Source organism: Caretta caretta, chromosome 14, assembly GCF_965140235.1.
Source record: "Caretta caretta isolate rCarCar2 chromosome 14, rCarCar1.hap1, whole genome shotgun sequence".
Taxonomy (NCBI): Eukaryota; Metazoa; Chordata; order Testudines; family Cheloniidae; genus Caretta; species Caretta caretta.
Genome location: NC_134219.1, coordinates 3,470,434 through 3,482,446, shown reverse-complemented (window position 1 = coordinate 3,482,446; position 12,013 = coordinate 3,470,434). Strand labels below are relative to the sequence as shown.

General features: G+C 62.9%; 1 protein-coding gene across 3 annotated transcripts in view; it reads left to right on the top strand.

Annotated features, from left to right (window-relative positions):
• The window catches only part of KIF19 (kinesin family member 19), a 32,373-nt gene that overhangs the window by 12,936 nt on the left and 7,424 nt on the right, over positions 1 to 12,013 (top strand). For all 3 annotated transcript variants that reach the window (XM_048817708.2, XM_075119172.1, XM_048817709.2), the window contains exons 3-12: positions 2,010 to 2,120; positions 3,072 to 3,159; positions 3,549 to 3,685; positions 6,163 to 6,288; positions 6,839 to 7,033; positions 9,009 to 9,155; positions 9,531 to 9,653; positions 9,978 to 10,134; positions 10,473 to 10,647; positions 10,933 to 11,116. In XM_048817708.2, coding sequence (XP_048673665.2) covers positions 2,010 to 2,120; positions 3,072 to 3,159; positions 3,549 to 3,685; positions 6,163 to 6,288; positions 6,839 to 7,033; positions 9,009 to 9,155; positions 9,531 to 9,653; positions 9,978 to 10,134; positions 10,473 to 10,647; positions 10,933 to 11,116 — 1,443 coding nt within the window. The remainder of the gene's footprint in view (positions 1 to 2,009; positions 2,121 to 3,071; positions 3,160 to 3,548; positions 3,686 to 6,162; positions 6,289 to 6,838; positions 7,034 to 9,008; positions 9,156 to 9,530; positions 9,654 to 9,977; positions 10,135 to 10,472; positions 10,648 to 10,932; positions 11,117 to 12,013) is intronic.

Here is a 12,013-nt window from a genome sequence, read left to right as displayed (position 1 = left end):
AGAGCCTGCAGCCCCTGGCACTTGCTTCAGGGACCAGCTGCCCTGGTCTCTCTGGATTCTCGTGCTGGATCAGGGATCCCAGCTCTGCCCCCTCTCACCCCCCACCCCCTCACCCCTCTGGCTCACACATCTTGCTGGTGCCGCTCAGTCCTGACCTTGCACCCTCCAGTCCCAGCTCTGTTTTGGGACCCGCAGCCCCCCGTAATCCCCACCCTTGTTCTCCTCTGCATGCTGCCATCTGGAAAGCGGAGCTGCTGCTCCGGGGCCCTGACTCGGTTCCACCATCCAGCTGTAGCTGACACCTGAGACCCAGCTAGTCTTTAAATAATGGTCACTCTGGCAAACCTAATCTCCTGAGCTCCCCTGAGAGAGCAGCTGTGACATTAGCCTGTGGGCCCAGTTCCCGAGGGACCCCAGCTTTCAAAAGGGCCATTCGGGAGCAGGGAGGTCACTGGCTAGCATTCCCTGGGCCATGCGGAGACCGTCTCCTTCTGGATCTACCTTCTCCATTTGTCTCTGCCCGGAGGAGAGGCCAAAGCAGAGGTCGGTCCCTGCTAGACAATCTGTGCCCCGTACAAGCCGGCAGAGATCTCCCTGCCCCATCTCGCTGCTCATTGCTCCCTGGAGTGCAGCTGAGCTCCAGTTTAGCACGGTCTAATTGCCAGCCAAGCCCCCAGGGGCCAGCCTGTCTCACATCTCGGAATCAGGTCAGTTATTAAAAGGCTACAAACCCTGAGCCCCAGGGGAGGATAGCAGCAAACAAGGAGACTGAGAGAGGGAAGGACAGGAGCCATGCCAGGGCCGGGGGCAAGATAGAGCCAGGAACTGTACCAGCATGGGGGGCACGATGGAGCTGGGAGTTGTGCTAGGTTGGGGGTGGGGGGGTGATGGAGAAGTGAACCATGCCAGGGCAGGAGGGGGCGTGATGGAGCTGGAAGTCATGCCTGGGGGGCTGTGTGTGTGTGTGGGGGGGGGGGATGATGGAGCCATGCCAGGGCGGGGGCATGGCAGAGCTGGGAGCTGAACCAGGGCAGGGGGTGATGGAGCCATGCTAGGGCAGAGGGCGTGATGGAGCCGGCTGTCACGTGGCGCTCCCCTGATGTCAGCAGTGACGCTGGTGGGAGAATGTTCAGCAGAACAGATCCCTCTCGGAAAACACCTTTTTGACTAAAACCAATTTTATTTATTTATTTATTTATTTATTTATTTTTTGCAAACTTGTGTCTGTTTTGACAAAAAATACATTTTGGAAAATGGTGGGGAGAAGCTGTGACCAAAGCAGCCCTTCCTGCTTTGCCAGGGCTGGAACCAGAGGTTCCATGGTTTGTTTTCAAAAGGCCGTTTCATTTAGAAAGTGGCTGTGTTTTATATATAAACCGAATTTCACATTAAAACATGGCCAATATGGAAACAAACCGTTCGGACTGACCCCAAATTGGGACAGTGCCACTTCCCAGGCCACACAGCTGCCAGCTGGCACAGAGTGTCTGTACCCCCAGCACCCTTCGATTGGGTTTTGGAGCTGCCCAGCTGGCCCCTCCTGGCTCCGTCCCCCGGCGGGCGGCCTCGGGGTGTCTCAGCCTGTTGGGGAGCCTCTTGAGTCAGGGACTCTCCAGGAGGTGCAATCCCGGCGCCACAGGGAGCTGCTTACCCCGCAGAGAGCGGAATGGCCCCCTGCCCCAGCCGGTCTCCCTGGGAGATGGTCGGTCTCTACACAGCCTGGTCAGTGGGGCAGGCTGGGGGGGGCTGTCCTCAGAGACCCAATGGAGGTTCATTTCACTGCCATCCTGTTGTAGAAGGTGTATGGCAGCCCAGCGCATGCCGCAGCCCAGGTGCCCGCTACGCCATCCCTCGTCCCCCCCGATTGCTGCGCTGGGACACGCGGCTTCCCAAGGAGAGTGGGGGGTCGCAGCGTGTGGGGCAGGCGGGCCTGATCCTAGGGCTGCCCAGGAAAGGAGGCTGGCAAGTGGCCATGCCCTGCTGACTCCTGGCACCCGGTGTCCCGGCAGGTAGCGGTGCTCATGGACCCCATGGAGGACCCCGAGGACATCCTGCGAGCCAACCGCTCCCGCGAGAAATCCTATGTCTTCGACGTGGCCTTTGACTTCACGGCAACTCAGGTGAGGAGCTGGGCCCCTGGAATCCTGCCGGGCTCGAAGCCCTTCATATGGGCCACCCAGCCCTGAGCCTGGAGGATTGGGGGGTCCTCGGCGGGGGACCTTGCTATCCCAGCATCCTCAGTCCCCACCCTGCCCCTCCCCATCTGCGCGACACAGTGGCTATGGCAGCAGGTGCTCAATGGCGGCCGGGCAGCGGGGCTGGGCCAGGCCGGGGGCTGGGCCAAGCTGGGCCCTGGGTCTGGTTTCAGCAGTTCCATTTCATGCTAATGTCCACAATACGCTGACACTGGGGAGGCTGCCCCCATCAAATGCCCCCCGCTTCCTTGTAACCACCAAGACAAGCGGGGGCAGGGAGAGCGTGGGGGGGTACTGTGCATCCCCTCTCCTCCAGTGCCCAGAGACCTGCCCTTCAGCAGGTTTCTGAGCCCCTCATTGGCCCCAGGTGGCGGGGAAGGGAATTGGAACTCATCTAGTGGATGGAATCAGAGCTGCCCAGCTGTGTGTCAGCAGCCCTATACTGCTCCCTGTTGGTGGCGATTCTCCTGCACCTTGGGTGGCAGGAGCCAGGGCATGGAGCACAGGAGTGTCTGAGCTCTGTCCCTGCGCGCTGGGTGAGCACAGGTCTGTCCCAGCACACCAGGGCGTGTGCCTCATCGTGGGGCATGCCGGGAGGGTTAGGGTGGTGGCTGCATGCAGGTGGGTGAGTGGAGCAGAGGAAAGGCCCGTAACGGTGGCTGGACAGCTGCGGAGGGGTCTGGGACCCGGGGGGAAGCTGGATGGTACATGCGCACCCCACATTTTCAGTTGAGGGGAGTTTGGTCCAAAGGTAATTGCCTCGGTGTTGTGGAGGGGGGAGATGACAGGACACGGGGGTGGGGGGAGAATCCTGACATGTCTGTCTGCACCGCCTCCCCACCGAGGCCTGTCACCTCCCGTGCTCTCCGGCTGCAGGAGATGGTCTATCGCGCCACCACCAAGGGCCTGATCGAAGGTGTCATCTCTGGGTACAACGCAACCGTCTTCGCCTACGGCCCCACCGGTAAGGGCCGCCCCACGCTGGGAACGCTTGCCCGCAGGGGCCAAGGCAGGGAGCCACACGGGGCAGGGAGCCACCCGCGCCTCTGGCCAAGAAGGCAACGTTTCGGCCTCGCCACGGGGGTAGCGGGAGGGCAGGGTCTGGGAGGGACCCAGGGCCTGCGGGCTCCCAGTTCTGGCACTAAGGAGTCGGCTCAGAGCCACAAAGGGGAGGGTGCAGCATGAAGCAGATGTCCACGGGGGATGCCTGCGAGCCACTGGTGGCCGGGTCCCCGTCCCCATCCCACCCAGCACAGACCCACAGGGGATGCCCCGTCCCCTCCCCGCCTAGCACAGACCCATGGGGTCCCCTGTCCGGCAGAGAGCCCTGACTGCCTTCCTGCTGCCCCCCAGGCTGCGGGAAGACGTACACCATGCTGGGCACAGACCGTGAGCCCGGCATCTACGCACGCACCCTCCATGACCTCTTCAGAGCCATTGAGGAGACCAGCGATGACATGGAGTATGAGGTGTCGATGTCCTACCTCGAGGTAAGGCCCAAGTGTGTAAGGACAGGCAGGTTGTGTGTTTGGTGCTCCTACAGGGTGTATCTGGTGTGTGTGTGTGTACAGGTGGGTTGTGTATGTATGGTGTGTGTGGGGCTCATACAGGTTGTGTCTGTATAGTGTGTGTGTATGGACGGGCGGGTTCTGTGTTTGGTGCTCATGCAGGGTGTGTCTGTGTAGTGTGTGTGTGTGTGTGTATGGATAGGCGGGTTGTGTGTGTGTGGTGCTCATACCGGGTGTATCTGGTGTGTGTGTGTGTGTGTATGGAGGGGCAGGTTGTGTGCATGTGGTGTGTGTGGTGCTCATACAAGGTGTATCTGTAGAGTGTGTGTGTGTGTATGTGGACAGGTGGGTTGTGTGTGTACGGTGCCTGTGGTGCTGATACAGGGTGTGTTTGTGTGTGTGTGTGTGTGGACAGGTGGGTTGTGTGTGTGTGTGGTGCTCATACAGTGTGTGTTGTATAGTGTGTGTGTGGATAGGTGGGTTGTGTGTGTACGGTGTCTGTGGTGCTGATACAGGGTGTGTTTGTGTGTGTGTGTGTGTGTGGACAGGTGGGTTGTGTGTGTGTGTGGTGCTCATACTGTGTGTGTGTGTGGACAGGTGGGTTGCGTGTGTATAGTGCTCATACAGTGTATGTTGTATAGTGTGTGTGTGTGGACAGCTGGGTTGCGTGTGTGTGTGGTGCTCATACAGTGTGTGTGTGTGTAGATAGGTGGGTTGTGTGTGTGTAGTGCTCATACAGTGTGTGTTGTATAGTGTGTGTGTGTGTGTGGATAGGTGGGTTGTGTGTGTACGGTGTCTGTGGTGCTGATACAGGGTGTGTTGTATAGTGTGTGTGTGTGTGTGGGGGGACAGGTGGGTTGCGTGTGTGTAGTGCTCATACAGTGTGTGTTGTATAGTGTGTGTGTGTGGATAGGTGGGTTGTGTGTGTAAGGTGTCTGTGGTGCTGATACAGGGTGTATTGTATAGTGTGTGTGTGGGGACAGGTGGGTTGCGTGTGTGTAGTGCTCATACAGTGTGTGTTGTATAGTGTGTGTGTGTGTGTGTGTGGATAGGTGGGTTGTGTGTGTACGGTGTCTGTGGTGCTGATACAGGGTGTATTGTATAGTGTGTGTGTGTGTGGGGACAGGTGGGTTGCGTGTGTGTAGTGCTCATACAGTGTGTGTTGTATAGTGTGTGTGTGTGTGTGTGTGGATAGGTGGGTTGTGTGTGTACGGTGTCTGTGGTGCTGATACAGGGTGTGTTGTATAGTGTGTGTGGACAGGTGGGTTGCGTGTGTGTAGTGCTCATACAGTGTGTGTTGTATCGTGTGTGTGCGCACACGTGTGTACAGACAGGCAGGTGGGGTGTGTAACGTGCATTCGTGTGTACAGTCTGGGAGGTGCCAGGGACTGGGGGGACTTGGCTTTCCCTTTCCCCAGCTCACGTGGAGCCCCCGGGGTCGCTCCACCTTCTCTGCCCGTCTCAGTCGCTGGCTTTGTGGTCCAGCGAGCACCCGCTCTGTGCCCCGCGGGCAGATAATCGCCGTGGTAACGCACGGGGACTCGCTGCCTGCATGGGCTACCACAGTATTGACACAGGCAGCCAGGCTGCCCGGGAGGAACCACCCACAAAGACTCCCTGGGAGCCAGGCAACGGGGCCGGGGTGGCCGAGAGGATAAATATCCGGGAGTGGGGCCTGGGCAGGGACCAGGGGCGCGTCCAGCTCCCTCGTGCAGCTGGGCCCCAGCCCAATCCTGCCGCGGGCCTGGTCCAGAGGGTCAGGGCTGAGGGCAGCGTGCCAGCTCCTGGAACCTCATGGCAGGGCTGCTAAGGGGCAGCGCTACAGGGCAGGGTGGGGAGCAGATGCTGGGCCTGAGGGAGCTCACAGGTGCCAAGGAGCAAAGGACCCTCATGTTCCTTCTCTGAGCTGTTCAGCCCCAGTGGTGTGGGGGGCTGGGAGCCTGATCCGGGGCTGGGGCCCTGGGGTCTCTAAACCATCAGCACTCGCCAGCCGCTGTCAGGGCCCAGGCAAGACTCTGCCCAGAGTCAGGGCAGGAGCCCGACAGCTGCCAACACCCAGCGGAGGGGATTGGCCCTTCCCCGAATATCAGCTGCATTTCCCTGCTGCCGCCTGGCACTCTGCCTGGCCCCCCGAAGGTGGGGGTGCCCTTGGCTTGGGGGAAGGTGGGGCCCTTCCTTGGCATTTTCCACGCTGGCCCCCATTGTGGGCACTGGCATGGCAGGGCTTGATCCCAAGAGCCAAGCACCCAGGGCTGATGGGGAGCGAAGCCAGGCTGACTGTGGAGGGTGCATTGGGCTCTCTGGTGTGGGCAGGGTGTGGCCAGCCCAGATGGGTGGGGTGGGGCAAAATGTCATGCCAGACTCCTGCAGCTCACCCCTGCCGTGGCCAAAGATATAGAAGGGGGTTCTTTGGCTGCCGCTCTCCCTCCCCCGTGCCAACCCCCTCCCGCTGCGACTAGATCTACAACGAGATGATCCGGGACCTGCTCAACCCGTCGCTGGGCTTCCTGGAGCTGCGGGAGGACGCCAAGGGAGTGATCCAGGTGGCGGGGATCACGGAAGTCTCCACCATCAACGCCAAGGAGGTGAGCGTGGGGCACAGACCCCGGCACGACTTTCAATCCTGCAGCTCCCCTTGTCTCCAGCCCCCCCTACACACGGCCTCTCCTGGCCTCGAGCGTAGGAGCCTAGAGACTCGCCCCCTGCCTGGGCGCCAGGCCAGTGGAGCTGGGTCTGGAGTAGCCGTGGTCAGGCTGTGGGCCATGAGTGCCCTGCCCGGCAGTCCCCTCCTCTGAGTCCTGTCAGCGCACTGTCCCAGCACGGCCCCAGAGCCCTCCCCTCACCTGGCACGGTGCTGAAGTGACATCCTGCGAAGGGGGGCTACGAAACCCAGGGACACTATTAGGGCACTGGTGGGGTGTGCACTGACCCGGCGCGGCAGGCTGGGGGGTGGAGGGGAACGAACGTCCAGGGACACAGGCTGTATGTGCTGCAGGGGTGCCCAGCGGAGATGCGAGGCTGCCACGTGCAGCGGGGTGCTGGAGGGACTGGGTGGCAGAGCGACTGGCTGTGTCCCACTCTGCCCCCCTCTCAACCTGCCCACCATCGCCCTCTTGCCCCCTTGCCGCCCCGCAGGTCATGCAGCTGCTGCTGAAGGGGAACAAGCAGAGGATGCAGGAGCCCACGGCCGCCAACCAGACGTCGTCGCGGTCCCACGCTGTGCTGCAGGTCACCGTCCGCCAGAAGCCCCGCATCAGGAACATCATGCAGGAGGTGCGGGTGGGGCGGCTCTTCATGATCGACCTGGCTGGCTCCGAGAGGGCATCTCAGGTACGGGGAGGGGGTTCCAGGGGGGCAGCCCAGCGGTGCCAGCAGCCGGTTGGTGCACAGGGGAGAACACTTCCACGCTCTGTGGGGTAGAGGGGCAACAAGAGGGTGAATGTACAGCGATGTGGGCACATGCCGGGGGCAGGCTCTCGAGTGGGGTGGAGAGGATCAGTCTGGGTGCTGCAGCAGGTTTTGTCCTGGGGACGTGGCAGTAGCATGATGCATTGAGGGGATGTGGCCTCGTGGTCTGGGCATGGGGCTGGGAGCCAGGATGGTGCGGTTCTAACCCCAGCGCCACTGCAGCCTGGCTGTGGGGCCGCGGTCGAGCCACGTTCCCTTGCTGCGACTGTGAGACAGGGCCGACGACCCTGCTCTGGGAGCTGGGGCTTTGCAGATCCCAGCGAGGGGGTCGCTGAGGCCAGGAGACAGGCTCCGACATGATCAGTCGCAGAAGGCAGGGTTCAGGGGCTCCACTCAAGGGATGGCTCCCCCCAAATTGCCAGGGCCCCCCAAGTCTGTGGGGTGGGGCTGGCCCCTCCATCTCCTGAATGGAGAGAGAGGGAACTTGCGAAAGGCAGGACAAAGAACCCACCTCAGTGCCCAGGAAGCTGGGCAGGCCAAATGTATCCACCTTGGTCTAGGTCGGACATCCCCTGTGTGGTGTGCTGTGCTGCGGGTACACGGGCGAGCCAGGGCTGGACTAGCAGGGGGCAGTGGGTCGGAACTGAGGGGCACCAGCACAGGTGGGTGATGGACCAGGGGTAGGTCAGGCCGACGGGCATGATAACACACACGCTGCCTCCCACCCGGTGTGCCAGCAATGGATACCTTCGGCCCCTAGAGACCGTGGTGATTGGCGCTTCCAGGGGGACGTGGGTCAGACTATACGTTTGATGGGCACCAGCAGAGCTGTGCGTGGGGTGCCCAGGGCTGGAGTCACCAGCTTTGGGGCTGGATCAGTCCTGAGGGTAGGTCCCTCATGTGCCATGGTCCCACGCGACTATGTGTGCCGGGTTCGGCTGCAGTCTGTGCTCCCTGGGGCTGCGTGGGGGACTGGAGCCCTTGCTCCCGGATCCGCTCTGCCCACGCAGTCCTGGTGCCAGGCAGAACAATGGACTTCACCAGCTGGTGCTGCTCCGGTTTAGTCAAGCTCACAGCGCCCCCTAGTGCCGCAGGCTTGGGGTTGGCCCTCTTCTAGACCAATCCCCGTTTCCACACTCCATTTACTGGGCACAGCGCGTGTTTCAGGGGAGGCTCTGGCAGTTTCCAGTAGGGGGGCAGGTCAGATGACCTCGGCTTTCCCTTTCCCAGCCTGGACTCCTGGCTGGTTCATGCAGTTGCTTCGCCTGCGGCTTGTGGAAAGGTGGCACCTGCGGGGGAAGTGTGAGTGCTGGGTTAGGAGATGTCACGGAAGTGCTGCCCGCAAGCCGTGGGGTCTGCTGGAGGTCCCCGTGCGTATAGGCTATTGTTGTCGGGTCATTTGTGGGCACTGGGCTGTGCACACTGATTTGTTATCTAGGGTTGCGTGTGTGTTTGTTATTGTAGGGTTGCTTGTTTGCTTGTTGGTGCTCAGAGCTGGGCTGTTGCCTTTGATTTTCTCTCCTTTAAAAAGAAAAAAGACCATTTAAGTGGGGGGGGATGGATGTTTCCAAGCAGCCAAACACCCCTAGTCACGAGCGCTTTGCCAGTGGAGGAGTGGGACCCTTGGCCACGCCATGCTGCGCCATGCCCTGCAGGGGGTGCTGGCGAGGGCCCCAGTGGGAGCTGTTGTGTGGGTACCGAACCTGCGCCTTCCCCGATGCCTGTGCAGCCCATCGCTCTGCCGGGCGTTGTCATGTCCAAGCCGACTCTTCCGTGTGCTGCTAGGCGCCTGCAAGCCGGGGGTGTGCTTGGGAGTGGCCATGCACAAAGCCCCACGTGCCCCTCCCCCAGGGCTGGCCCCGAATCTCTGCCTCACACCCTTGCCCTGCCCCCACAGACCCAGAACCGTGGGCAGAGGATGAAGGAGGGAGCCCACATCAACCGCTCGCTGCTGGCCCTGGGGAACTGCATCAATGCCCTGAGCGACAAGGGGGCCCCCAAGTACGTCAACTACCGTGACAGCAAGCTCACCCGCCTCCTGAAGGTACAGCAGGACGAGCGCCCGCCGGACCCTGGGCCAGGGCGGGGCGATCAGCAGCACCTTGCAGCGGGCAGTTGGGGTGCAGGCCCGGGGAGGGGACCCAGGGCTGGAGCACCCCAGCGTGAGTGACACGGCTCCAGCTCTGCACAGCTCGGTCTGGCCCATGTCAGCCCAGGTGCCGTGTGTGCCAGGAGGTCGGGACCACCGCGGCGTGGCCAAGGGGCCAGAATAGCGCAGGCTCCTAGGGCCAGGCTGGGGGTGGGCAGACGGGCCTGGGCCCAGCTCGTTCCGGTTCCAGTGCCTGGGGCAGAGGCCTGGGGATAGGGCTGCAGCCTCCGGCCCTGGCAGACACCCAGCCCCACGATCCTCTGTCGCCAGGACTCCCTCGGGGGCAACAGCCGCACAGTCATGATCGCCCACATCAGCCCTGCCAGCAGCGCCTTCGAGGAGTCCCGCAGCACCCTCACCTACGCCGACCGCGCCAAGAGCATCAAAACCACGGTACTGCTGGCACCCGGCCTGGGGCACCCAGCGCCCCGCCCTCCCTTCCCCCACCCAGCGCCCCACCCTCTGTCCTCTCACCGGGCGCCCCGCCCTCCCTTCCCCCACCCGGCGCCCCACCCTCTGTCCTCTCACCGGGCGCCCCGCCCTCCCTTCCCCACCAGGGGCACCTGGCATCCTGATCCTCCCCCTTGCCTGGGCACCCAGCACCCCGCCCTCCTGCCTTCTAGGAGAGACCCGCCCCCCTTCCCCGGGAGCAGCCGGGGTGCGGTGCTGGCGGGAGTCGCCTCCCCAGCGCGCTGACCCTTCGCCCCGTCTCCGCAGGTGAAGCGGAACCTGCTCAATGTCTCATACCACATTGCCCAGTACACCAGCATCATCTCGGACCTGCGCAGCGAGATCCAACGCCTCAAGTGCAAGATCGACGCGCCGGGGCCGCGCCCGGCCCGGGGCGAGCGGGGTGACATCCGCCACATCCAAGGTAACGCCGGCGGGGCCGGCCCTCCCCGCTGCCAGGCCCGTCACCGCTCACGGGGCACGGGCTGCGCCTGCCCCGATCACACTGCCCCACACCGAGCTGGTACCGCTCCCTGCTCCCGCCGGAGCCAGGTGCTGGGCTCCCGGCCGTGCCCCCATCCCGGAGGAGGGCAGCTGGGCGGCCGTGCCCCCACCCCGGAGGAGGGCGGTTCTGATGACCCAGGAGGGATCCCTGCATGCCCCCATGCGTGCGATGCCCTGGGGACGGCGGCTGCTCTGTGCGTGCCCTATCCGGCAGGAGGCGCCCCCGCAGTGACCAAACCCACCCCTCGTGTGTTACAGCCGAGGTGCAGCTCCTCAGCTCCCTCTGCGACCGGCAGGAGATGGACCAGCTGCGGGAACAGCTGATCGGTGCCTTCCAGGAGCAGATGGACCTGCGGCGCCGGCTGATGGAGCTGGAGAACAGCTACATGGAGATCCAGATCGAGAGCACCCGGCACCTGCTGACCATTGCGGAGTAAGCACAGCCCTGCCCAGCCCCCACAGAGAGCCGGGGTGTCACTGGGGCTCCAGGAAAACTCCTCCCTCCCTGTATAACTGGCCTGCCGGGCTGGGCGTCTTGAGATCTCCCTGGCTCAGCAGCCGGCGGGGGCTGGTCAGTATAGCCAGGTAATGCCCAGCCAGGTTTACTGCCCTGTCAGTGGGCGAGGAGCGCCACATGTCAGCAGTTGGGCATAGCCAAGGCCCGGGAGGTTGCAATCTGCCAGGGGCTGACGCTCGCGCTCTCCCCTGGCGACTGCAGCTGGGACCAGGAGAAGAGGCACCGGGCGCAGAAGTGCAGGGAGGAGCTGAGGAAGGAAGAGAGCGAGAAGGATTCGGACACCGGGGATGAGCAGCCGGACGCGCCGGAGCCACAGGAAGTGAGCTCGGCCAGGGAGAACATCGCCGCCCTCATGGGGGAGCAGAAGAAGCTGCGCAAGCAAAAGGTTCCTGGGATGGGTGGGGGGGAGGGAGAGCTCGGGGGGAGGTGCTGTGGGACTGGGCTTTGGGGCCTGATGGGGAGAAATTAGCTTGGTGGGTCTCAGCCCAAGGCTGGGTGCCCCCACACACAGCCCACCCCTGCCCCACCGCTGGATTGGCATCAGCTGTTGTGACTGCCAGGTTCTGGTCAGAATTGGTCCGGGCTGGGATAGCAGGGGGGCTGCAGGTTCAGACTGAGGGGCACCAGCAGAGCTGGAGGGCAGGGAGCCCAGGGGTGGGGTGGCAGGGAGCCCAGGGGTGGGGTAGCAGGGGCAGTGGGTTGGGATTGAGGGACACTGACAGAACTGGAGGGTGGGGTGCCCAGGGCTGGGGTAGCAGGGGCAGTGGGTTGGGATTGAGGGACACTGACAGAACTGGAGGGTGGGGTGCCCAGGGCTGGGATAGCAGGGGCAGTGGGTTGGGATTGAGGGACACTGACAGAACTGGAGGGTGGGGTGCCCAGGGCTGGGGTAGCAGGGGCAGTGGGTTGGGATTGAGGGACACTGACAGAACTGGAGGGTGGGGTGCCCAGGGCTGGGGTAGCAGGGGCAGTGGGTTGGGATTGAGGGACACTGACAGAACTGGAGGGTGGGGTGCCCAGGGCTGGGGTAGCAGGGGCAGTGGGTTGGGATTGAGGGACACTGACAGAACTGGAGGGTGGGGTGCCCAGGGCTGGGGTAGCAGGGGCAGTGGGTTGGGATTGAGGGACACTGACAGAACTGGAGGGTGGGGTGCCCAGGGCTGGGGTAGCAGGGGCAGTGGGTTGGGATTGAGGGACACTGACAGAACTGGAGGGTGGGGTGCCCAGGGCTGGGATAGCAGGGGCAGTGGGTTGGGATTATGGGGCACCGGGAGAGCTGTGG